General features: G+C 39.3%; 1 protein-coding gene across 11 annotated transcripts in view; it reads left to right on the top strand.

Moving 5' to 3' along the window:
- otofa (otoferlin a) overlaps window positions 1-27,647 on the top strand; it is an 86,704-nt gene that overhangs the window by 21,550 nt on the left and 37,507 nt on the right. For all 11 annotated transcript variants that reach the window (XM_039782264.1, XM_039782258.1, XM_039782263.1 and 8 more), the window contains exons 3-5: window positions 3,681-3,769; window positions 14,893-14,992; window positions 17,770-17,969. In XM_039782264.1, coding sequence (XP_039638198.1) covers window positions 3,681-3,769; window positions 14,893-14,992; window positions 17,770-17,969 — 389 coding nt within the window. The remainder of the gene's footprint in view (window positions 1-3,680; window positions 3,770-14,892; window positions 14,993-17,769; window positions 17,970-27,647) is intronic.

Genomic DNA, 27,647 nt, shown 5'->3' with positions numbered 1-27,647 from the left:
AGCAGAGAATGAGGACAATCAAAGCGCTGAGAGACACATAATGGAGTTGACATGGCTGTGAGCTGTAGCTTAAAGTTCGTACATCTGTGTTTATAAATGTAGCAAAGGTGAAATGTGTACCTGCGCCAACACATACACGTGTTTGTATTGTGTGTGCAGTCAAAGATTAAAATGAGTAAAATGTTTTCTTTCTCTGGTGAAATTAATGTGGCTGCCCAAAGTCCCCAGTGTTGGATCAAGAAAACATGATCACGTTTGTGGTGGTGTGTATGTGTCATTTTAACAACAGTGTGTGTTATGCTCTGGCCACTAAAGCTCTAACAGAACCATATACACCGGGGAACCACAAGTTTTTGTCATCTCACCACTCCTGTTCCCCCTGTACACAAAGGACTGCAGAAGCTCAGATCCTAGGATGCGACACAGTAATTATTGACACCACTCCACCGCAGTAAGGAAAAGTTTTGCAAGGTGGTGTGAGAACAACTACCTGGACCTAATTCTCACCAAAACCAAAGAACTACTGGTAGATTTCAGGAGGGACCAGCCCACTGCACCAACTCTGGAGGTAAATGGCCAGACATTAGAGCGCGTTGAGGAGTTTAAATACCTTGGCAGTACCATCAATCACAAGTTCACCTTTAAGACCAATGAAGAGCATGATACTCTCCAAGTGCTAAAAATGCCTGCTCTTCCTCAGAAAGATGAGGACGCTCCAGCCATCAGTCCTGCAGGCGTTCTACAGATACTTTGTGGAATCCATACTGAGCTTCAATATCACGGCATAGTTTGGAGCGATGAGCGCTGTCATCCTCAAACCCCCTCAACAGGATTGTAACGATCAGCAGCAAAAATCATCAGGCACGAAAGGAGCTAATCAGCATCAGGACAGCCTGACACCACACACGTGCACACACACATACGTGCACACACAGACACACACACACACACACACACACACACATATATACACACACACACACACATACTCTCAACATACTCTCAACACCATCTACAACCTCATGTGCTCTGGACACTGATTTATGACTCTTCCCCTCAGAACCAGAAGGTCCACATCTAGTTTTGTACCTACCTACCTCCATCCGCCTACTTAACTCTTAACTTCCTCCATCCCCACCTGTTTCTGACAACGGTACCCCCCCAGCTTTGTATCGTAATTTGTATTTGAATTATGTATGCATTTTATATATCCTTTCCATGTATCATGGCTTGGATTAACAAATAATGGCTATGACTGTGCTATGATTGTCTGTTTTTGCTGTATTTGTCTTATTTGTCCACCGCACAAATGAAGTTCCTCACAGAAAATAAAGTAATTTGTTTAGATGCCCGGTATGTGCATATTAGACGTCATTTCGTCCATTAGCAGTGTGCGCTGTCATCGGTGCAACATTAACACCATGCTGGGGCCTCTTCCTTCTGTCTTGCGCTGATCGAACACACTAGACGTGATTTAGTTGTAAATGAGATGTGGCACGGCTGTGTTCGCCATAATCTCAGCCAACGGCCATCCCTCTGAGGGGTTTTGCAGGCTGATTGATTCCAGTGAAATGCAGCTAAGAAAGAGGCAGCAGTATACTGGTCATGCATGGCTGAAGCCTGGGAAGAGAGACCACAGACTGCAGGGTTTCAGGGTAGAGAGCTCAGAGGGATGGTTTAATGCAGTGCACACACACAAACGCACACATCCACAGATTCTTTAAGGCAGGTCTACCACTAGCAGGTGGGAACCACAGGATTCGGTAATGGGACAATCCTGATGGATCGCTTGCCTGACAGCCCGCACTGTTATCGTCAATGAGAGGCCAATATTAGCAGGGGGTAAATTAGTTTTAAATCACCTGTGCAAGCCTCTGCCCTCATACAACCTATTTCCCAAGATATTATAGTACATAGGAGAAGGCTCAGAGAGGATTTACTCAATGTGAATCAACTCATTAATTCATCATTTTTTAACCTTCCTAATGAATGTTTTTGTTATTTACTTAATGTTGCTGCCTTGTCATAGTTAATCAACACAGGAGAGCTGAGTAATACATCGCAATTTTCTGGCAGATTTTACTGCATTTTAATGCCTGTAATAGGACTTGTTTTTCATTGCTTAGATGCTTTTAGCACATCTATCATAATGTACTAATGTACATAATGTAGCAGCAAGGGAGTTCTGGATATATTGCGCTGATAATTTGAGCTTTAATTAGAAGTTGAAGAGAGTTGTTAATGCATGTTTTACATTTTTAACTGGGGAACATTTCCAGAAAGTGAAATTTATTTTGTTCTATAAATAATTATACGAACAATCTGGGATAAAAGAAAAGAAAAACAAAAAACAGACGGACAAACAAAATGTCAATTACTTCCAACAATACAATACAGTTGAAAAGAATGCAACATTGATAAGTATGATAGTAGTCGTACCATACTAATGTCAACATGTCATTCTGATTATAGATTTTATATTTGTTTATTCAATTATTTAAACTTTTTTTTTATCTTACGAAGTGTGCAGGGCAGTTTCTACAACAGTGACCAATGTTTAGATATAGATATAGATAGATTTCAGGGAGTCATTTATATTTATTTATTTTTGTTATTTTTTATACATCATGTAGGCATACATGATTTGTGCTGTTTTAAAATCCACCATACCATAAATATGCATTTTATAGCTACTGATGATGCGGACAAAGTCATCAATGACTTTATGAAGTACTTTTTACAAATTATTTGTTTCTACAATTGATGTGACTTGATTACAGCTCATTTACCTATTTGACTGTACTCCTGATAAAATAACTCTCAGCTAATATACAGACTCAGGGTTTATGTCATTTGCACGACAAGCCCTTCCTGAGAGATGTACTTTGTGCTTACTGGTGTGAGAAAGTAGTCAAAGTAGCATAATGAGTGTCTGATCAGCCTGACAAAGCACATTAGTAAAGACATCACTGAGGAGATTTGTGGTGGAAAGGGTTTCAAACAAAGATGTGGTTGTTTTTTTTCCTTTTCCTTATTCTTGAAGGAGCCACGTGAATTTTTTTTTAGAGCTAATTAAAGTGAAAATGCCAAAGGAAGGTTATCCATCAAAGAGTGGTTTCACACGTCTCACAGCCTGAGCTTTTTCTCAAGGATATGCAAGACATTTTCAAGACATTTATTACCATACAGTTTTGCATGGCTGCCGCTTTTTAATGTTTTACCTTGTAGCAAAAAAGCTAATCAATATTCCCAGTCGGTGCTATAAAACCCGGAGATGTTTATGGTGATAAATAAAACATTGTAGTGTATTATTCCCTCCAGAACAGCACCCCTGTATCTGGTGAGGATTCTTATCAACCTACGGACCCTTCAGAGGAACATATCCATACTGACATGAGGCCTTCTGTTTGTGGACTGGTTTTAGACACCAACTAGTTTACTCCATAGTGAGCAGTAAATAGTTGATCATAAAGCAAAAATCTGCTTCTGGTTCCAACTGTTATGGTTGTTGGTCGGACAAAACAAGACATTTGAAGAAGTCTAATTGGACAAGGCTTTTTACTTTTTTTTACTTTTATAGACTTTGAATTAAAACAATTGATTGATTAATATATAATAAATATAGTTTAGTTGCAGCCCTACTATCTTCTAAAACCATTATATTCTCTCTTTCTTTCCAGGTATTTCGATGGCCTATTGCCAGCAGACTGGATGGAAACGAGATGCTGGAGATCCAAGTGTACAATTACAGCAAAGTTTTCTCCAACAGGTAAGGTTGTACCACTGCTCCTAGACTGTTCTTTAACCACATTTACCACAGCAAACAGCATTTATGAGTAAACAGTTTGTGGCTTCATCTCCCTTCCTGACTTCCTGTCACAGCCTGTGACCAATTCAGACTGATACACAGAATACGCTTGTATTCCCTGAAAGCTTGTTCTAAATTGATTCAATTGTGTGTGTAAAAGACTCCAAACCACAAAGCTGGCCATGAGTGAGTTTCACATGAGGAGCGGAGTGGAGGTAAAGAAACCGCATTAGATCTTCAACAATGGGCACATTTTTCACTTTACACTCTCCGAACAATCAAAACATGAGAAGCACACAGGGTGCTTAAGTGGATGATGCAGCTGGGATCACATGCTGCAATTATTCCAAAGAAATCATTAGTGTAGAGGCAATGGTGAAAACTGGCTAATTAAGTAATTTTCCTTTACTCCTACTCCTAATTTTCTTGTTTTCTTCATCTTAGTTTCCCTTGAAGTGTATCTTGCACTGTAAGCCACTCAGGCTGATGTGTCCAGATCTGGTAAGACGTATGCTGGTTGTGCCAGTGTCTGTCTCCTGTGACAGTAACAAATCCAATCAGTTCTTTTTTTTTTATATATTTATTTATTTGATTAGGACAATGCACATTAATCAACATTTCTGTAAATGCGCCAATGTTAGCCAGTCAGCTAATTTTCAACTGTAGTCCTAGTTACATTGGTCTTTATGGTGGGATTACAGCTGCTGCGTTTGTGTTCGCGAATGTGTCCAGACTGAAGACACATTATGTCATTAAAACTTATGTATGTTAGTATGCTAGTCTATGTTTATGTGTATGTGGGTGGTGATGTATATGTCCTGTGTGTACCACTGTCTTTATATTTTTTCTGTGTGACCTGTGAGGAAAACAGGAACAGGACGGCCACACATGACAATTCAGAGAGGGTCAAAGCTTGCAATTCAACTAGCTTGACTAACTTTGACCCAGGCTAAAATAAAATTTGGCAATCATATGACTTTTCCTGTAATAGTCTATGAGGTTGGCATTTTTGTGTTTTTGTTAGTAATCTAAAACATTATACAATGAATTACCAGGAAATTTGTTACAGAAATATCTTAGAGCCCAAATAATGTATTCTAATGACATGTTAATCTCCTCACTTTTTATCTAGCACCACCAGCATGTCAATGTTTTCTCTTGAGTGTGAGAACAACATGAGCAATAACTCATCTTGAATTTTATACCCTTAAATGAGTGCCGGGTTGTGTTGTGCGTGTGTGTATGTGTGACTGTAAGTGTCTTTGCGTGCAAGAGTACTTGTTTATGTGCACACGTTTGTTTTAATATATATTTTGCTTGTGTACATGCATGTGAATTTGAGATAGTGTCGTTATTACACAGTGAGTGGATGGAAACGTTTCTTAATTGCATCAAGTTTAAAAGTAGTAATACCATTTATTTTCAACCCAGAAAACTTGTAAGCACAGGTTAAGTTTTCACTTATCCTGTGAAATATCTATTAATATCAACAATTAATAGATGTATGGGCACAACATTTTGCTCAGACATTCATGGGGCCCTATCTTGCACTCAGCGCAATTGCCTTTGTACACCGACGCATGTATCATTCCTATTTTGCACCCGACGCACAGCGGACTTTTCCCTCCACAGACGCATGTCGGTAAATTAGGGAATGTATTTGCGCTCCAGGGGGCGGTTCAGCGAAAAGAGGAGGCGTGTTCCGGCGCAAACGTTATGTGGTCCTATTTTGCAGTTTCAGAAAACAATTCCGCCACTGACCAGGAAAAACCTGGCGCTAGTCTAAAGTCAGTAGCGCGTTATTCAGATGCTATTTTAGGGGCGCATGCTTGGCCATAATGTAGCGTGTGCACAACGCGCATACACTTCTCTCATCTACAGCAGTTCCCATTTTTGAAAACCATACATAATTACAAAGAAAAATATTACTGAAAATGTGCTTCATGTGTTTGGATAGGTCAGGAGGCATTTTACAGTACAATCCTCAAAAAGTCGCAGCATTCTTTGTGGCTTGTTGTGTTTTACACATTTCCATGAATCATGGATGTGTTGATGACATAAATGAGGAAATATTAGAGGACTTAAGGAGACGTGATGTTGAACTACGGTGGGATTGGACAGTCCGGCGGAATCTGGTCCGGGAGTAATGCGCGATGCGCTCCTGGTGGACCCGGTGGACGGAGATGGAGTGGGGGGAGGAGGAAGGGGCCCAACAGGAGCAGGTGGTGCATTTGGAGGCCCACGTTCCATGGCTGCAGAATCCTCTCCAGAGTTGAGGAGATGCGCCCGAGAGGCCGCAGCAACATCGCCACCCGGCTAAGACGGGCATTTATTACTTTGCCACATGCCGGACAGCTCCCGCTGGCGTGCGCCAGGCAAATCCGCCATCATAATAGCAGTCCGCCATGGAACAAGCGAGTCTGCTCTTAAAGGGAATGAGAGATGACGCTCTGATTGGTTATTTTCACGTTACGCCCAAACCACACCTAGCTACTTCAGACCAACCCATTTAAGATTTGCGTCGGGCGCAAGAGTCATTTATCCCGCCGGTATAATAGCAATAGCGCCCGAGATCCGCCCACAAAGCTACTTGCGTTTGGCGTTTCATACTTGCGTTTCAGATCGTTAAAATAGGGCCCCATGGTCCCCTGAGTATGAATCATGCCACATTTTGTGACCCTCCTGTTTTTTTCCTCCAGCACCACCATGAAGTTCTCATTTGTGGTTTTTAGTAAATATTTCAACAACTATTTGATGGATTGTCATGACATTTTGTACATGCATTAAGATCTGCTTAGGATGAATTTCAGTAACTTTAGTGTTCCTTAACTTTTCATCTTTTATCAGGTCAAAATCTCAGTTTGCCCAATCCTTCAGCAAAACTAATGACATTCTCATCTGTCTCAGCTGTGCTTTGTGCTAGTGCTAAATAGCAAATTCTAACATGCTAACATGTTAAAAATGTTCTGTTGGTATTTTTTTAGTTCTGACACAGGAAGATCCCTATTCGTAGTCTAGTTTACAAAGCTCTGATTAGCCTGGTTGTTTTTTATGACATGGACAGCAGTCTGGAACCAGTATTTCATCATTCAGTTGGTGCAGATAATTTCTATTGTAAAATAAAATTGTATTTCTATGGTGCACTGCAGACCAAAACATTGAGTACTCAAAGCCAGTTAAAATATAGCACAGAGATGGAGGATTCCAGAGAGAAAATAAGCAAGAAAAAGAAAAATACATTCACTATTTTTAAACCTGATGCAATTAAGAAACTTTTGCCATCCACCTACTGCTTGATAGGGCCACGACCTCAAATGCACATACACAAGCAAAATATACACTAAAACGTGTGCATTAACAAGTACTCTTGCGTGCAAAGACACTTACCTGCACACACACACACACACACACACACACACACACACACACACACACACACACACACACACACACACACACACACACACACACACACACACAGCACAACCCTGCGCATATTAAAGTGGGTAAATAATTTAAGATGAGTCATAGTCATGTTGTTCTCACACCTGCTCCATATGTCCACAAGCAGCATCATTACCAGGCTAACTGATCTGCTTCATTACTGTCTGCACCAACACACTGTAAGGCCAGTGTGTCACACTGTGCGACCATATCACATTACCACAACACAAAGAGACAGCAATGATGCGGCATGGTCTTTGTTCCGTAGTGGCATATAGACCATGTTTTATGATTTGTTTTCCCCTGTGGCTGAAAGATGCCTTTATATTTTGCATGCTGTGGAGTAGACTGTGTGAGAGTTACTGAGCACTGGAGCAAAGAAAGGTTGTGTGATTATATAGTCAAGATCTTCAGAGGTCAGTGGCTCTCAGGGGCTCTATTGAGAAACATCAGGGAGTTCTAAGAATAATAATTGGAATTATTAATGTTATTTTCAGATGATCAGATGTTTTGCAGCAAGCTTAGTACACGTGTTACTGTTTACCTTGCAATACCTTGTGATAACGTTCCACAATGGTAAACTCCTGTCTCACAGTAAACCGCTTTGCAGGTTTACATTGTCAATGATAAGCCTTAACTCACAGATATACTACTCTAACTGGACTTTCCGGATGTTATTTCATATATCACCTGGATCAACACTTTGTGCATAGGGAGGAAGTACAGGGGGCTAAAATGTAGCCACCTGTGTAACCTGAATGGCAGCTGAGTTGAGGACACTTTGGAGCCTAAAAGCTTTTTGGTTAAGACAGCTAAGAAAAATGCAATAGTGCAGTCATAATGACATTTAAAATGCTCATATTGTGCTTTTTGGCTTTTTCCCTTACCTTTATTGTGTTATACATCTTTTTTGTGCATGTTATAGGTTTACAAAGTAAAAACGCCCAAAGTCCACCCCAAAGGGACTTACCATCTCCAACAGAAAACATTGTTCACAAACTGCTCCAAACAGCTCTATTGTAGTCCAGCCTTTACTTCCGTGACAAATGTCACTTTGTAACACATTTTATAATGCTCGCCAATATGTTAGCGTGGCACGCCCTCATACTCTGCTTCTGACTGGCTGGTTGTCCTTACCTAGCTACTGCGCATGTGCAACTCCCAACAAAGATGGAATAGAAGTGTGATGCCTCAATCTGTAGCTAAAACAGAGAGCTCAACACACAGGGTGAAAAGAGGAGCTGCAGCAATGTGCAGTATGACAAAAATATGGTGTTTTTTGAAAATTAAACCATGTAAACCTATTCTGTTACAATTTCTAAATACAATTATTTAAGCCTTTAATTTTAAAATCCTATATCAGAATAGTCCGATCGATATTACCCAGTGACATTCTGGGATGTGTATTCTAGTAGTAGTTTATTTGAACATGTAACAAAAATAATATATATATATATATACATACATATATAAAATGAAAATGACAGATAAATAAGGACATGTACTTCTCAGCACAATCTACCAAAATTATTATAAATAATTCAAATAAGAAATTCCCATGTTCAAAAAGGAGTAGGAAGAAGATCATAAACAAACTGTTCTAGTCCTACCCCCTTTCTCTATTTTTATCCTTTAGTTAAATACAAAACAATTCAACACAATTCTTCTTTAAATACACGTACACTGTATATCTACCTACCTACAGCTCACATATACCCATGCACACACAGGCACAGATGCATACATACATACACACACAGTAGGCTCGTTCGAGATGAGCCAGGTCTGCACAGAATCGATGACCGGCGATCGGCGCCCAATGCATGCTAGTTAGATTTGTGTCTGACTTCATAGGGGTGGCTGTGGCTAAGTGATAGAGAGGTTACCTGCCAATTGGAAGGTTGGTGGTTCAATCCCTGGCCCTTCAGTTCATCTTGAATGAGCCTATATTCTTCTTCTTTTTTCCTCTCTTTCTTTTCCATCTATCTTCTTCCTTTCTGTCTATCTATAGTAAATCAAATAATAACACATCCATACTAGACTAGGTTCATAGACTAGGTTAAGGTTCATAGATTATGAACCTGAAGATGAGCATAATATGAGCACTTTAAGAAAAACGTATGTATGCTGGTACATAGAGCTCATACACTGACAGTTTAAAGTGGGTGATTTAAAATTTTTAATTGGATTGGAAGCAATACGAGACTGAAGATGAGATGTTGTAGATGCAGCTCACTGATTGTTTGCGCCACTCCAGCACACCCTAAGATTATTATAAAACCAAATGAGAATTAATTAAGTCCGACAGTGGGGTTATCTGAACGTCAGCCTTGAATACTAAAAACTTTATTTGTTCTTCTTCTTCTTCCTCTTCTGCAGACATAATCCATGGCACAAACAGATCTGGGAAAAGAACAGTATTTAGTTTAAAATTTTAAATTCTGGGGGTATATGAGCTGTTTTTTGAAAAAATGTAAAACTCTGCAACACTTTTGAACTACTTTCTATACAATTTCAATATTTTAAACTTGTTAAACTTTTTCCCTGTTCTATCTTTATAATGGGCTTTTAATTTTACAGAAACCAGTTCCCTCTGAGATGAGATTTAATTCAATTTTATTTTAATTATTTTAAATCACAACAGGAGTTATCTCAGGATAGGATAGAGTAGGTCTAAACCACATGATTTACAAAGACCTTTGTGAAAGGTTTTTTAATAAATTTTCCATAAACTTAACTATATCATCATCAAAATTACATATACCATCATCACCCATCTCTAATTGCATCTTTACCAGGCACTGCAGTAAATTGAAAAACAATAACTCCATTATTTCCTCTTTCTACCACTCTCACTTTTTACAGACTGACATTTGAATAAACCAAATGTGGGTCATACTGTGTTTACATTACATTTGTATGCTTATTTTGGTTCTACAACACTACTGCTGTGAACGTGGAACAACACTTATGCTTGTAGGATCAACAAGAGAAATGTTACTGCTTCTAACCACACACCCAGATTGGCATGACAAGCTGATGGACACTGACAGCCAAGAACAAGTCTTAATAGCTTTTTTTATTGTTTGTGGTTTGTGTAAAACACTGGAGTATTGATTGCGTCCATGTAAATCAATAGATATTCATCCTTGAACACCAGTCAAAGACATGTTTGCTGAATGTTCTCATGTTCACATCAGTGTGTGTACACCGGTGGGGGGCAATGCTTGGCAGAAGCTGCTCCTCGGCCAAATCACACACACATGTCAGCTGTAAAATTTTCCTTTCAAACTGTCCTCAAGCTGAGTTATCAGCAGCTGAGGTGGATTAGTGCACTGCAAACTTGAGAACAACTCTATTTGACTTGGAAAAAATATTTCACATTTCAAAGCTCTCTTCAAGTTCACCTGAGCCAGAGATTTCGTCATAGTCATGCATCAATTTGCAAAAGAAACTTGAGGCACACAAAGAAAAATAATACAAATTGAAAGGGAAGGGAGCTCTGAATTATAAAGCAGATGAAAGTAAATTGTTTGCAGAACTACAATCAATAATGAATGCCACCTTTAGAAGTGCTAAAAAGTGAGCCAGAACATGATAGGCCCTGCTCAGTTCAATTATTCAACACTTGTACACACGTTACAATAGCGGAAAGGAAATGATAGACCGTTTGCTGGACATATTGGTCACCACTGTCTAGGGAAGAAAAGAGGATTATATTGTGGTGGGTTAGTATTTTTAGTGCTATAGCTCAGAGGTGCAGACCTTTTTGTTATCTTCAAAGATAAAGCTGACTGCACTAAACCATTAATTTCCTTACAGACTTTTCTTGAGTAAAGTCAAGTAAAGTCAAGCCTGTAAAGTTGAGCATGGAGTGATTCAGTGGGGCGCCTGGCAGACATGCACTTTCACAGAGAAAGCATCTGCCAGAACCTGAAGGGGCGCACATACTTAACTTGATAGATTCAATTTACCTCATTATTAAGTTTTGAAGCTCTGCTGACAAATGTAGACTCACTTTCAACTGTACGTTAAATTCGTCACCACCAATTCCAGACAAAAGAGAAGGTATAGGTGAGGACATAGATGGAGATAAAGAAAGAGGGAGATGGACAAGAAGATGCATTTACTGTAGAAAATGCATGTGAGATCTGGCAAGATTTGAAGAGTGCATATTAACACTGCAAAAGCTGCATTACAGTTTTTTCCAATTGCTAACACACTAAAATGACATGCATAGCACAATTATTTAAACTGACACATAGAGAGCAAAACCTCTTCTCAAGTCTCCAAAAGTCTAAACACATTTTCTGCTTTACACACATTTTGCAATTCGAAATGGCCCTTTTTAAATGCACTGAACACGGTTCTCTGCATAAGACACAACAATCTGACATAAAGTCACATGTCTGCCATTTCTAAACACTGCCATTCAAAATGACACTACATGAGCTAATTGGCCAACATATGCGCCACCTGGCCAAACACCTCAATGCTTTATTGTTACCACTTCAATCATAAAGTAAGCACTATAAAAAGACCACATGTGAGCACCTCTTTTTTATATATATATATTTTTTGTGCAATTTTCTTCTTTCTACAGTTTACTGTTTGTTGTGAGCATATTTCTGTTCAGTCCTATGTAAATATATCTGCTGTGCATATGTTGCACTGACTTGTTTGGTTAAAAATTCAAACATAAATGTTTCAACATCATGTGTGTGTATCTGCAGATAGATAGATAGATAGATAGATAGATAGATAGATAGATAGATAGATAGATAGATAGATAGATAGATAGATAGATAGATAGATAGATAGATAGATAGATAGGATAGATAGATACTTTATTCATCCCGAAGGAAATTTTAGGATCCATTAGCTTAGACAATCTTACTGTAACACAACAAACACATAAACACACATATATCACACATACATAAGAATAAAAATAAAAATGAAAATCACGCACAGAAATGCAATGACATGATAAGGTCTGTGCAATGACCATGATAAGGTCTCTGCATGTGAACAATCTGACGTATTTTCTACAATTTGAACTATTTTAGTATTATGGCAAAGCATTCTAAAGATGCGAGTGCTTTTCATTATGCCCAACAGTGTGTAGTTGGTTAGACAAAAATCTGGTAATATGAATGAAGTGTGTGCCATGTGGTGCAAAAGTTTGATTTTGATAATGCTATATGTAGTTTTGGTTGCAGTGGTTTGCAGTGGTTTGCAGGATATATATGGTATTTTGCAGTTTGGGTGTGTGGTTTTGTGAATTTTGCAAAATTGTGTTTTAGCAATTGGAAAAAACTGTAACTGGGGGAAGCCAGGTGCTATTGCTCACAGCTTAAGAATATCATAAACACGAGAATATCTCAAATCTATATGTCCTCTGGCACTGTGGGGACTCAATCTTACAATGCTCAGTCAACAAGGTGCATGCTTTACCAAGTCAGCTAATGCCTGAGACAGAAATGAAAACTCTTTTGGTAATTTCTTCGAATCAATCAACTTCATTTATCAGAGCAGTGTTGTGAGTAGCACTGCCTTTACTGTAAAAAGGTTCGAACTCAGGACCTCAGGACCTGACACAGGAATCTGATTTAGAGAACAACTTTGGACTAAGGTTTTTTACACTCATTTACAGAGAGAAAGAGCATGAGAATTCCTTTCCATACAGTTGATCTAGGGAGAGTGAAAGAATAATAGCTGTGTGTGTGTGTGTGTGTGTGGGGGTGTTGTGTGAGCTAGTGACCATTACAGTAGAAATGACTGTGGCTCAGTGTGGGCTGTGCTGCATGTTCTTTGTGTTGCTGATTGCTCTGCGAACAACACACTGTTTTGGGGAAACTCTGTAAATTATTCACTAGCTCTAATTGGCTAGCTGAATAGGGAATGTACTGGGTTTCTTCCCACTGTTATGTTCTATGGAGGATCCTTGGGCAGCATAGAAATGAACCTAGCCCAAACCAGTATGCTTCCCGATTGCAGAGTTGGTTATGTGAGGGTTAAAAATACTATGCATTGAAAATAAAGCTCTATATCCATTACATTGGGTTTAATTACCTTGAAATAAGGACTTTGACTAATGTAAGTCATTCATGTTTGTTTGGTTTTCAGCCACTTCTGTATTAGAGCTTTCAGAAAAAGGTTATAAATATGACGTGGATGTTGATAAGAACAATATTTACAAATCAGAAACTGGTGTTTACAGTAACTCCGATATAACTTGAATGCGGCAAAACTATACTGAAATAATGCATTAATACAACCATAAGGTTTTACACAAGAAAAAAAAAATTGATGTTAATGTTTTAATTTGACTTGTCAGACTTACATTTTGTTTCTTTAGGCATCTACATTTGTAAAAGTGTTTTCTTGTAATGTTTATGGTGAAGAAAAATAGTTACAGTTAAAAAATGTGCCGCATATGACGTTAGAACTAAGATCTCTGCAGCCTTCAGCTTTCAAATTGAAACACAAAGAGAGACCTTTTTTTTCTTAAGGTAACTTTAGAAAAATCAAATCAAAGTGCTGCGTGAATAAATGGTGTGCAAGTCTATTCTAATTTATTTACTTGTCCTTGGGGGCATTGATAAAAGCTTAAAAGAAGTGGCTGAGAATTTGCTGCCTGGTGCTGAAATTAGTTTGAAGCTTTGGAAAATTACCTGTCTGAAATGTTTGCAGACCCAAGTCGCACAGCAAACAATTTTTGGAATATATTTATTTTAGCATTTTCTTTGACGTACTACCAGATAGATGGCATCTACTAATCAAGATAATTAGATACAATAACATTTTTGCTAATTGTCACACCAAAGTTTTTAAATGTGTTCTTAATGGTGCTTATTGTAGTATATTATGAGGCAAACACCACTGAATGCAAATTCACGCAGGGCAGTGCAGTTTGCAATAAGCTGGTCTGAACTCTTGAGCTGGGTGTGGCTGCTCATGGTTTGTTTTATACAAGCAGCTCTTAAACTGCAGTATGGAGGCAGCCATAGGGATTAACAAACCAAACCAATAAACTGAGCTGAAAGCAGCTAAAGCTACAGAATTGGAAAATTGATTCTCAGTGGGATCAGCAGTATTAGCAACTTTCACATTACAGGGTATTTTTAAATGTGTTAATATGTTCCAATCTGACAAAAGCTATATTTGTGTCCAGTGTTTCTCACCATACTTCTCACAGTTTTGTACAAAATAAGGATACAAAAAGAAGAGATGATAGGTGAAGGGTGAAAGGAAGACTGATTGGCTGTGTGTGTGTGTGTGTGTGTGTGTGTGTGTGTGTGTGTGTGTGTGTGTGCGTGTGTGCGTGTGTGTGTATTTGAGCTGCTATCTACTTCCTTTAAATTGCTTCGAGGAGTGACATACTGTAGTGAGCCGGATGATAACTGGTGAAACCAGATGTTTTTGGTGAATACCAAAGTATTATTTGTGTTTATTAGTTGACTGAACAAGTAGATAAACTAGGGATGTGACAACTACTAAAAAAGACTAAAAAAGTACACAGAGGTAAAACAGATGTGAAGAGAAGAAACAAAGACCATGTACTGATGTAATGCCATGTATTGATCTCATTGATTTCTGTTTAGCCTGAGTGACTCTCTGTTGATGTTTCCCTGCAGACTGGTGGGGACTTTCTGTATGGTACTTCAGAAGGTGGCTGAAGAGGGACACCTAGAGCTGACCGACACACTCATCGACGATAACAACACGTCAATAAAGGTAAATCTAAAGCTAGACACTGCTCTCACATTGAAGTGTCAGCCGTCTACAGGGGTTGCACAGTGGGAATGTTAACATATTTGTAGAGCTTGTTCATATCTCTGCATCTCATTTTAATGAGTAACGCTGGCAGAGAAGAAAACAGAGCTGAAAGCAGAGTGAATATGGGACAACTCCAAAGGAATGCTATGTTGCTACGTATTTGCTGGATGGATAAATCATTTTCACCAACAACTTCATAAGTAGACATGGTAATTTGTAAAAAAAAAATTAAAAAAAATAAACAAATAAATAAAAAGAGGAAATAAGTTAGTCTTTAGTCTTAATGCAGGTTTATCAGCTGCTATGGGTTTGTTATCTGGAAATCCAAAATGAGGAGTAAACACCATTTACATGACGCCTCTTCAACCCTACTGAACCCATCAGAACAAACTAATGCGATACAGGAAAAAAAATTATTTTAAATTCAAGTGGAGATGCCTGGTTTCCAAAAATACCAAACATGTCAGGATGAAATTTAAGGGTGTACAAATGATGCACCATCATAGAATACTTCAATATGGGGCAGCCATAAAACAATTGGTACATAATATATTTAATGTGATGAGGACAATTAAAGGGGAAAAGTCCAAAAATAAATTTCAAAATCTAAAATCAAACAGACAACATTTGTAAAATGATATGAATTACATTACAGCCATATAATTGAAATAAAATCGTATTAGTCCGCAAAATGCATTCACAAGCAAATAAGGGAACATTAAATGGAGAAATCAATCTTCCTTTGTACCTGCAGCAGTGGCAATAGAAGAAGTAACAGCCCTCATCTGACCTATAAAGGCACGGGCTTTGAAAGACCTGCAGGATCTGATGAAAATACAACAGTCTCTTAGCAACATCAGCACCTTAGGACACTTGTCATTACCATTAATCCTGATATTCTCTATTGATTGGAAATTGTGTTTAGAACATCTGAACCAAGAGCAGCTCAGTGGTGAGGATGAGTGTGAGGATGATTTTGCGGGTGAATACATAATGTAAGAGTGAATATGTGTACGTAAATGAGAGCAGTACAATAGGATGTGTGAGGGAGAACTTAACCGTATGAGATTTTAAAGCACCCCGGGGTGCAGAATTGTGTTAGTGGAGCAGGGAGTGCTGATGTGATGTTTCTGAGATGATGACACACAGCATTAGGGTGCTTTAGGGTTTACACTATACACACACACACACACACACACACACAAACACACATACATACAAAATCACACAATTAAGAGAATTTCAGTACTCTACATTCCTGTAGGAATAAACTAAATCTGACATCCGAACACCTTACCTACAACTGCACTGGTGTGGTTGCCATAGTGACAAATCTAACTCGTGGTGGACTACAGTGATTGCCTTATGAGGATCTAAGAAAGAGAGAGCGACATGGAGGGAGAAAGGGGAATGACAGTATATTTTCTCGTCATCCGTCTTTGTCAGTAAAATAAATTGGCTGCTCCGTAATAAAGATGAGGTCAGTGTTAGGAGGATAATATTTGTCCAAACACAACTCCCCAGAAGACACCAAAGACAAACTACAGTGTCACCACTGTGTCTCGCCTGGTTTAAACTAACACTCACTTTCAATCTGAATTCCCTCAGCAAATACCAGGTAGAGAGATGATTTATATCACTGTCAAAGGTTGTTGTCTATACTGAGAGCTTTTTCTAAACACAATTAAATAGATTGCTTTAGATAAGCCGAGACTAAGCTTTAAGGTGTTGACTGTTTTTTACCGGACTCTTTCACTACAGATTTATAAATATCCTGTCACAGTGCCACAGTGGGTGGGGTGTTATCTGTGTGTTGTGTTGAACAATAGGCAGTGCCCTACCCTGCCTAAAGGATATTTACACCAGGCGCTGCAAGAATAAGGCTAGGATAATCATTAAAATTCAAACCACCCAGGTAACAGCCTTTACTCCCTGTTGAGGTCAGGAAGAAAGGTACCGGATACACCAGGCCATCTTGAGTTGAAAATCGCAAACCCAAAACATTTGTAGACAAACATAAATGCATACATATATAATTTACATAAACCCCAAGATAAAGAATAACTAGTTAAAATAACTAACTTTTTTGATCTGTCAAATTCCTTTTATAGCCTATTAATTATAACAAGTTTATTAAGCACTTCTCAAAATCACTGTTACAAAGTGTTTTACATAAAACACAAATTTAAAAAAGCATTGCAGTAAATGCTAACATCAGCATGCTAACATGGTCAAAATGACAATGCTAACACGCTGATGTTAGCAGGTATAATGTTTACCATGTTAACCATCTGAGTTTAGCATGGTAGCATGCCAACATTTGCTAATTAGCACTAAATACAAAGTACACAAAGTTGAGGGTGAAATAGATGTCATTAGTTGCAGGTATTAGGTCATAAACCAAAGTTCAAATTTCTATTTTGACTGATGATAGTGCCAGATGAAAATGTGCAGGATCACTAAAGTTGCACTGACAAACAAATTATAGCAGGCTCAGGGACGTTAATTGTGCTTCCAATTTTTGGCATTGTAGGAAATCCTAAATACACGTCACAAAGTCCTTTGATTAGATTTTGGTGGTAATGTACACATCAGAAGCAGGTGGAATGTGAAATAAAATGATCTTTCCACCAAATGCTTTAAAGTTAAATAACAGCACTGTATACGGAAGGGAAGGCGTATTAACTATGCTGATAATAAATGCTCATTTTCATCTGCTTTTGTTCTGTTTTCAGACCAGCGTTACCATAGAGATTAGATACCAGTCGATGGATGGCACAGTGGGAGTGTGGAGCGACGGGGAGTTCCTGGATGTTCCTGACGACCGTGACGGGATGTTTGCCTTTGAAACAGACAGCCTGCTGTCAGGACAAAGCCACGGGTCGGGCACGTCTCCTGGACGGTCCTTACAGGGATCCATACCCACCTTCAGGAAGTAAGTCAAACACACAAACTATCTTCATGATAACTCGACTACTTTAGGTTACAGTGAATCAGGCTGTGAAATGCTGTTGATTTGCACCCCAAAAAATTCATTTGATGACTTTCCAAAACCGCAAACAAGAATTGTTGTTTTAAAGTGATGGTTCGGAGTATTTAAATTATATTTTTATTTATTATATTTTATTATTTTATTTATTATATTGTTATTTAAAGCAGGCAAGTGTTATTTACATACGCTTCTGGTGTACTTACAAACTTTCCAATCCATCGTTTTATGAGTGCATAACCTATTTGTACAGTGCCTTGCGAAAGTATTCGGCCCCCTTGAACGTTTCGACCTTTTGCCACATTTCAGGCCTCAAACATAAAGATATAAAACTGTAATTTTTTGTGAAGAATCAACAACAAGTGGGTCCCAATTATAAAGTGGAACGAAATTCATTGGCTATTTCAAACTTTTTTACAAAAAAAAAAAACTGAAAAAGTGGGCGTGCAAAATTATTCAGCCCCTTTACTTTCAGTGCAGCAAACTCTCTCCAGAAGTTCAGTGAGGATCTCTGAATGATCCAATGTTGACCTAAATGACTAATGATGATAAATAGAATCCAGCTGTGTGTAATCAAGTCTCCGTATAAATGCACCTGCTCTGTGATAGTCTCAGAGGTCCGTGTAAAGCGCAGAGAGCATCATGAAGAACAAGGAACACACCAGGCAGGGCCGAGATACTGTTGTGGAGAAGTTTAAAGCCGGATTTGGATACAAAAAGATTTCCCAAGCTTTAAACATCCCAAGGAGCACTGTGCAAGCGATAATATTGAAATGGAAGGAGTATCAGACCACTACAAATCTACGAAGACCCGGCCGTCCCTCTAAACTTTCAGCTCATACAATGAGAAGACTGATCAGAGATGCAGCAAGAGGCCCATGATCACTCTGGATGAACTGCAGAGATCTACAGCTGAGGTGGGAGACTCTGTCCATAGGACAACAATCAGTCGTATACTGCACAAATCTGGCCTTTATGGAAGAGTGGCAAGAAGAAAGCCATTTCTTAAAGATATCCCAAAAGTGTCGTTTAAAGTTTGCCAAAAGCCACCTGGGAGACACACCAAACATGTGGAAGAAGGTGCTGTGGTCAGATGAAACCAAAATCGAACTTTTTGGCAACAATGCAAAACGTTATGTTTGGCGTAAAAGCAACACAGCTCATCACCCTGAACACACCATCCCCACTGTCAAACATGGTGGTGGCAGCATCATGGTTTGGGCCTGCTTTTCTTCAGCAGGGACAGGGAAGATGGTTAAAATTGATGGGAAGATGGATGGAGCCAAATACAGGACCATTCTGGAAGAAAACCTGATGGAGTCTGCAAAAGACCTGAGACTGGGATGGAGATTTGTCTTCCAACAAGACAATGATCCAAAACATAAAGCAAAATCTACAATGGAATGGTTCACAAATAAACATATCCAGGTGTTAGAATGGCCAAGTCAAAGTCCAGACCTGAATCCAATCGAGAATCTGTGGAAAGAACTGAAAACTGCTGTTCACAAACGCTCTCCATCCAACCTCACTGAGCTCGAGCTGTTTGGCAAGGAGGAATGGGCAAAAATGTCAGTCTCTCGATGTGCAAAACTGATAGAGACATACCCCAAGCGACTTACAGCTGTAATCGCAGCAAAAGGTGGCGCTACAAAGTTATTAACTTAAGGGGGCTGAATAATTTTGCACGCCCAATATTTCAGTTTTTTTATTTGTTTAAAAGGTTTGAAATATCCAATAAATTTCGTTCCACTTCATGATTGTGTCCCACTTGTTGTTGATTCTTCACAAAAAATTACAGTTTTATATCTTTATGTTTGAGGCCTGAAATGTGGCAAAAGGTCAAAGTTCAAGGGGGCCGAATACTTTCGCAAGGCACTGTACTAGTGTAGAAGTTTGGTATCATTTCAGGCATTATTAGTGGGGTCATTTACGAGATACATCACTGGATCCATTAGCCCCTGCGCTAAGCTATTCAGCTGATAACGCTACTCTACGCTAACTCACCCAATGTTCAACCCAGGTGAAAAAAGCTTCTGGGGCGGTGTTTGGCTCGAGGTCATGGTGCAAAGGACCCTAGGGTGAAATTACTCAGAACCATCACTTTAATAATGCACTTCAGGTTTTAAGAGATTGTTAACAATAACGGTGCTACTGAGACACACATGGGTGAGAAAATAACTTAAAAGTGTTGAGGTTGACAGATGTATTCATACGTTGATGAGGCTTCATGCTGTCCAGCTGATTTAACATCTGTCACTATTATGAAGGGGAACATGTGGGGTTCTGTGCTTAATGACAATGGGCAGACCTGCCAAAGAATGTAGTGGCTAGACACTGATGCCCAAAACCCCAGTTAAAGTGATGGTTCGGAGTAATTCACCCTAGGGTCCTTTGCACCATGACCTCGAGCCAAACACCCCCCCCAGAAGCTTTTTTCACCTGGGTCTAACACTGGGCGAGTTAGCGTAGAGTAGCGTTAGCCGCTGAGTAGCTTAGCGTGGGGCTAATGGACCACGTTTGTATCTCTTAAATGACCCCACTAATAATGCCCGAAATGATACCAAAGGTCTACACTAGTATATATAGGTTATGCTCTCATAAAAACGATGGATTGTAAAGTTTGTAAGTACACCAAAAGTTTATGAACACTTGCCTGCTCTCTTCTGCTCTCTGTTGCTGTTGCTGCTGCTGCTGCTACCTGCAGTTAGACGAAGTGCTTAGGGCCGTCTATAAATTACTACCCGAAAGAGATACAACAAAAATATGTATTAATTTAATGATTAAATAAGGTAATGTCTCCAAACTTACCTCAATTATTACTTGTCTCCTGCGCTAGTTATATTACAGCACTTACTTTAAAAAATAAGTTAAATTAAAAATATTTTTGTTGCATCTCTTTTCGGTTGTTGTAATTTGTAGATGTCCCTAAGCACTCCCTCTCACAGCAACAACAACAGCAGAGAGCAGAAGCCAGCAGGCAAGTGTTATTTACATAAACTTCTGGTGTACTTACAAACTTTCCAATCCATCGTTTTATGAGTGCATAACCTATATATATATGAACTGCGTAGAGTATCATTTCGGGCACTATTAGTGGGGTCATTTAAGAGATACAAACGTGGGTCCATTAGCCCCGCGCTAAGCTATTCAGCGGCTAACGCTACTCTACGCTAACTCTCCCAATGTTAGACCCAGGTGAAAAAAGCTTCTGGGGGGGTGTTTGGCTCGAGGTCATGGTGCAAAGGACCCTAGGGTGAATTACTCCGAACCATCACTTTAAGAGCAGATTTAGTGTTAGTATAGTATGCAGACGTGGCCATGGTCAATGTTTGTGCAAGGTTTTAATTAACTAAGCAGTGCAGTTGGAAGGGGGCTTTGAGTTATGAAGAAAACATTAACTGTTTGATTCAAAGTTATTTTTAAATATTTAATATTTACATTTTAAATTTGGCACATCAGAGGTACTCAAGTTAAAGGGGGACTCCACATATGTGTATGTTTACAGGTGTTGTGTAGTACTATTGTATATGGGAAAAAGTTTTGTAAAGCCTTTTGTGGCTCTAGAGGGAACCGCAGGAAGTCTGATCAATTGCCTCAAGTGATTTCAGTAGCGGTTGGGGTTGAAGTCAGTCAGCAGCAGAAGAAGTGTGGAATGAAACATATCAATATAATGATATCTCTGGTTCTGCTGCAAAGATTTTAAAACTTTTTGTTGAGTCAAACTATGTTATAGGAGTGCAACGCTAAATTGGAAACCGATGGAGTGCCTACTCCAGGTAGGGAATGAGTCCTTACCCCAAGTGAAGGAGTTCAAGTGCGGTCTTGTTCGCGAGTGAGGGGACAATGGAGAGAGATATTGGCAGGAGAATCGGCGCAGCGGGGGCGGTATTGCATTCACTTTATTGCACGGTTGTGACAAAAAGAGAGCTGAGCCAGGAGGCAAAGCTCTCGATCTACCAGTCAGTTTTTGTTCCTACCCTCACCTATGGTCATGAAGGCTGGGTCATAACCGAAAGAACAAGATCCAGGGTACAAGCGGCCAAAATGGGTTTCCTCAGGAGGGTGGCTGGCGTCTCTCTTATTGATATGGTGAGAAGCACAGTCATCCGTGAGGAACTCGGAGTAGAGCCGCTGCTCCTTTGCGCAGAGCCAGTTAAGGTGGTTTGGGCATCTGGTAAGAATGCCCCCTGGGAACCTCCCTAGGGAGGTGTTCCAGGCACGTCCAGATTGGAAAAGGCCTGTGAAAAGGCCTTCCCTGGCCTGGGAACGCCTCGGGATCCCCCAGTCAGAGCTGGCTAATGTGGCTCGGTAAAATGAAGTTTGGGGTCCCCTGCTGGAGCTGCTGCCCTTGCGACCCGACCCCAGATAAGCGGATGACGATGGATGGACACTTAATCGTTTGAGTACTCTTTAAAGTGTACAGAAATAATGTATTTTAAAAAGGCAATGTTGAAATGAAGGATACTTTTCTCTACAATTTTTACACCAGCACTCATGGGGTTAAAAATAATAAATGGATTTCATTTGCACTGGGTGGATGTGAACCTTGCTTGTCACTTACAGCTTTGTCAAGGCCTGTTTATACAGTTTAGAATGCATTGCATATGTTAGTTAATAATAAAAGACAAGTAATCCCAGGCTGTACAAGGTTATATAGATTTAGTATGAAAAACTGTAAGACTCTCTGCCCCACAGCACTACACTGTTACGTGATCTTCCTCTGTGGTTTGTTTATTGTGTTTTTGCTGAATAGTATCTGAAATTATCTGTGGGTGGTATCGATTTCCACTAAGACTATCTGCACAGCCAAAAAACCCTAAATCCATCATTATGCTGCATGTTTAATGGGCGTGTGAAAAATTGTGTATGTGTGAGGCCGAATGCTGCTGGGTGCATGTTTGTTTGTTGTTGGGGGAAGGGGGGGTTTTTTTCTTTTTTTTATTAAAAAAAAAAAAAAAGTTGGGGGGGGGGGGGGGGGGGGGGGGGGGAGCGGGGGAAACACAACAAGAAAGTTTCACTAATCTAAGTTTCAGAGCATCCCATGGGTGTTATACAACAGATACTGGATTTGGTCAACAAAGAAGTACAGGTGTGGAAAAAAACTTTAAAATGATTCAATAAAAGTGGAATGAAACCAAAACTCACAAAGTTTAAACTGATGTATTCAATTTCATTACATTTCCTCACCTTTCTTCAGGTGAACAAGCCTTTATTCCTTGCTGCTTGTCGAGGGCACCTGTCATCTAGTTGCCGTGGTTGCACAGAGCTGTCAGTCAGACTTTGTAAGGGCTGCCGTAGGGCTTTCGTCTGAAAAAGTGTTGCAAGTTGCTGAGAATTATCAAGTAACTCCTATCCTAGCCAACAAATCAACCTCTATTCCACCTCACATCCGTGTTGGCCAGACTGATGGGCTTGTGGAAAAATTGTAATAGCCTTGCCACTTCTCATTTAAACCCCTATATATCGTGAATTACCAGCTGCTCAGTTTATTTCTGGTTGAGACGTTTTCAGATTTAAACTCTTTAAAGATGTTTTATTGTGTCCTGAATTCTGGCACTCTGTGGCCAGTGTCAATTGTTCTTATAATTGTAAAGAAGTGTTAATATGCAGGAGATTATAACCGGGGATGAATCTGTCAGAAAAAGAGGATGAGAATGTCATTAACAGTTTAGCCTCAAGGTATATTTCCCACATTTTAGGTTTGTGGTTTTGTGTGTCTGTTTTACCTTCTCTTTCATACAGATGCAACAATTCTCAACAATGTCACCTCATCAGTAATCATTTTTCATTAAGTCAGACACATCTGACAATGTCTTGGAGAATTGTCCCTCCCTGGTAATATTTTAATCTCAGAACTTTAACAAATAAAATGAAAAAATAGTGTCATCAGCTGCCAGAAGGTTTTTTGAGAATTTAACTCTTTGAGAGAACAGGAGTTAAATTATATTCCTAAAACTCTTGAGAGACATGCTGGTGAATGCAGAGTGGAAGAACAATTAACAGAAGAACTGTATATACAATACATGGTACAAGTAGCACGTTCTACTGCTGTCTATTTCTGTTATATCAGCTGCAGTGTAAAAGGTCATGCATGCTGCTTACAGGAGAGTTTGTGCTCGTTGGTGTTTTCAGTGGGAATTACATTTTTTTATAACTGTACAGTATGGCTGCAAGGGAGTGTAGGTGGCTTGTTAAGGCATATTGCTTCCTTCTCATCCCCTTAATTGAGTTAAATTGCACCCGAAATTGACCATCCCACTGCTACCACCTCTCCTTTCTGCGGCTTCTACATCGTCTCTGGTCCTGCAGGATGATTTATGCGGGCTTTGCAGGAGTTTTGTTATTCCTAATAATAAATCACCCTCTGTGTGGTTTTACTGCCAGTGTAGCAGATTTGTTGAATAGTGCATGCAAAGGAGCATGTGTGCCAGACATAAAGAGAATGGATTTAAGCTCCAATAATCATTTGATCTGTGGACATCAAATACTAGGGAATGGGGGGGGGGGAGGGGGCAATGAGATAAAATGGGGAGTGTTATCATACTTTTAATTTAACAGTGGTGCAACAGGCTAACAGGACAGGTTTTGTTTTTCTTATAAAAACAATTCATGAATTATTTGGTATTGCCTCACTGAAACATATTGCTGTAAATAGTCATTGTGTTTATTCAAACCCTTTTAATATGCATGATTAATTTGCATAACTTAAAATTGGCACTCAAAGGAGACATTCAGCCCAGGCAAAGCTTCTGTTGAAAGGATAATTTACTGAAACAAGTGTTCATTTATTTATTATGTTTTTTTGCCAAGTGTGTGGTTCATTTGTCCATCAGTGTAAATTGCTGAGTCTTCAAAGACAGCTCTGGCATCACATGTTGATAATGTGTCATCACACGGCGCTGTGGTGCAGGTGTTGCGAGGCCTTGTATCTCATTCGTCTTTATCTCAGTTGATCTGCTCATTGCAGCACTGACTCCCTGTGGAAACATTCATTACAACATGTATGTCAGCTAATACAGAAGCATGACATTCTTATACAGATATATTCATCTTGGATTTTTATTTTCATAGGTTGTTAGAGGCCCTTTCCGCACAGGTGTTTTCGCTTATGTTGCCAGATAAGACCTCTATGCATTTATTGTACACTGTGCAAGCTGTCAGCTTTCAAATGTAAAGTACCATAAGTCCTTGTCAGCAAATGAAAAATATTCAGATCAGTGAGTCGACACATTGCTGACACAATGCAATCACAGATAAGGCTTTACAGAGTCCATTTCCGTTCAAGACTTGGCAATGAGTGGCATGAAAAGGAAAATTGATTTTTCATTATCAGTCTTTCATGCTAGGTTTTAAATTATCTGAAGGATGTATTGTTCATCTGCTCTCCTTCTTTGTTTCCCTCTGCAGAGGCAGATGCTGGATTGAAACAGTTGTCTTTTGAATTTTGGACATTTCTCATATCTTCTTGCTGTATTCTCTCTATGGACTGTTTTGTGTTTGTCAGCTCTGCTCTTGTGGTTTGCTGTGGTTTGCAGTGGTTCTTATTCTCGGCTTGTGTGATAGGACAGTATGTAAATTTGAACACTGTGTAGAAGTGTATGCTCCCTTCATGTGTTCCAAGCCCTGATGTGGGAGCAGACGATGACAACATGAAGACATGCCTCTTGGGGTAAATCCCAGTTTCTGTATCACCTGTGTGTGTGTGTGTGTGTGTGTGTGTTTGTCCCAGACAGGAATTAGGATCTGATGTTTTAATTAGAAATCATTATTTATAAGATTATATAAAAGGAAATGTCTTTGGAATCCCTAAGAAGTCAGCAGGCATGTCGAGAGAAAAAAAGGAACTCTTTGTCTCTTAAAGCCTTCAAAGTAGTCTGACTGAAAGTGTATTTTTAACCAGCCCAGTTGATGCAATAACAGAGTAAAAAATGCAAGAGTGCTATTTGGAGTGAATATTAAAATTTAAAAAGTACTGGGTGTTCATAGAAAATGGTTGTTGTCCTTCCCCTTCATTTTCTTTCCACCATTATTCTTCTTTTTTTTCTTCTCAGTCTGCATTGTGTAAATGATGTATCATTCACACAAACACACAGTAAATGAAGGTGGAAGTGTGTTTATTCTACATATAAGTGCACACAAAATCAGCCCAAATCCCATTTTTTATGTTTTGTTTGCACTGGGTAAACCATGATAGGCTCAAAGCACTTTTAAGGTTGGAGGGCATTAAACTTGCATTAGCTTCTAACTATGTGAATTTTGCAAGATCACAGGCAAAGAATATCAATTACTGTAACAATTACCTTTCTTGTAGGCAAATGAAGCAGCAACACATAAGCATTCGAGAACAGAAGCCAACTGGGATAAATAATGTTGATGTTCCATTTTATCTATTGTTGCCACCTAGAAGTAGAGGTATCACTACAGTCAAAGTGGAACGATTGAAAAACATTACATGATGCTGTGAGCAGCAGAGGAAGAAATCTGCCAAGGAAAGAAAGTATTGAGAGAGCGAGAGAGAGAGAGAGAGAGAGAGTGAGAGGACTGCAGAGCATTCAATAAGGTTTCAGGATGGAGAGTTGGGCTTTAGTGAGAGTTTCATCCAACTGTGATATCAGGTAGTGCCGATCTTTGTCTGGCTCCAGTCCAGCGGATCCTGGTAGCACCGAAATATGTGCATCCAATTTATGACTGTGAGAAAGAACCAGGTGTGTGTAGCATGTTAGGATCTCACTGAGCTCCATTCAGCAGAGCACCCAGAGCAGAACGTACAGACAGTATATGTCAATGACTTGTTGATTGCTGGCAGGTTATTTTTTATCTTCCACATGAAAACATGCAAAAGGATAAAAGACAAGTGAAAAACATTGTCACAACTTTGACAATACACATTTAGAAAGACGTTCTGGGTATAAATAAAACACATTAAACAATTTAACAACATTGAGCATATCATTCAAAGTAACTCTTAAGCCCTCACTATGTGTGCAGGTGCACGTATGCAGCCAGCTACACACACTCCCAATAGAGGGGTTTGCCATTGAAGTTTTTACCGCAAGCAATTGCAAGTGAAAAAAACTGTGAAAATGTTATTGGGTAAAACACAAAGACATTAATGATAGGGAGCTACATACTTTCTGTTCAGCTGTTTAAGTAGTACTCCAAATATGTAACTGTAAAAGTAGATAATTTAGGCTCTTTAAATGATGTGGCCAGGCTAGCAGTGGGGTCACCATCTTGGAATAATGAGCGACTATTCCCGAGTCAGAATAACAGGAGGTTTTCGTGTTTTTCCCATTCTTTTGTTCTGACATTGTGACTGAGCAACTGAGTGGGGCTCCGCCTCCAACACTGTATACAGTATTTATTATGCATCCATAGTTGCTGCTGTAGCAAAAACTGATGGTGGCAGAATAGTAACCTCTTATCAAAATGCATATCTACCACTTCTTTACACATACAGACATGTTCATGTTTGACCGTCTACAGCAAGTTCAAAGACAGGTCTCATCCTCTGCTCCTTACCCCACTGCTTGGCATGCACATTAAAGATTATTTCATAACTGTGAGAAAAAAATCTTTAATGCACAGTTGGAAACCCCTCTTTTATGGAGGAGATGAAAATCA

Source organism: Perca fluviatilis, chromosome 18, assembly GCF_010015445.1.
Source record: "Perca fluviatilis chromosome 18, GENO_Pfluv_1.0, whole genome shotgun sequence".
In the NCBI taxonomy this organism is placed as follows: domain Eukaryota; kingdom Metazoa; phylum Chordata; class Actinopteri; order Perciformes; family Percidae; genus Perca; species Perca fluviatilis.
The sequence above is the reverse complement of the archived record's forward strand: the minus strand, read 5'-3'. Positions and strand labels throughout refer to the sequence as shown.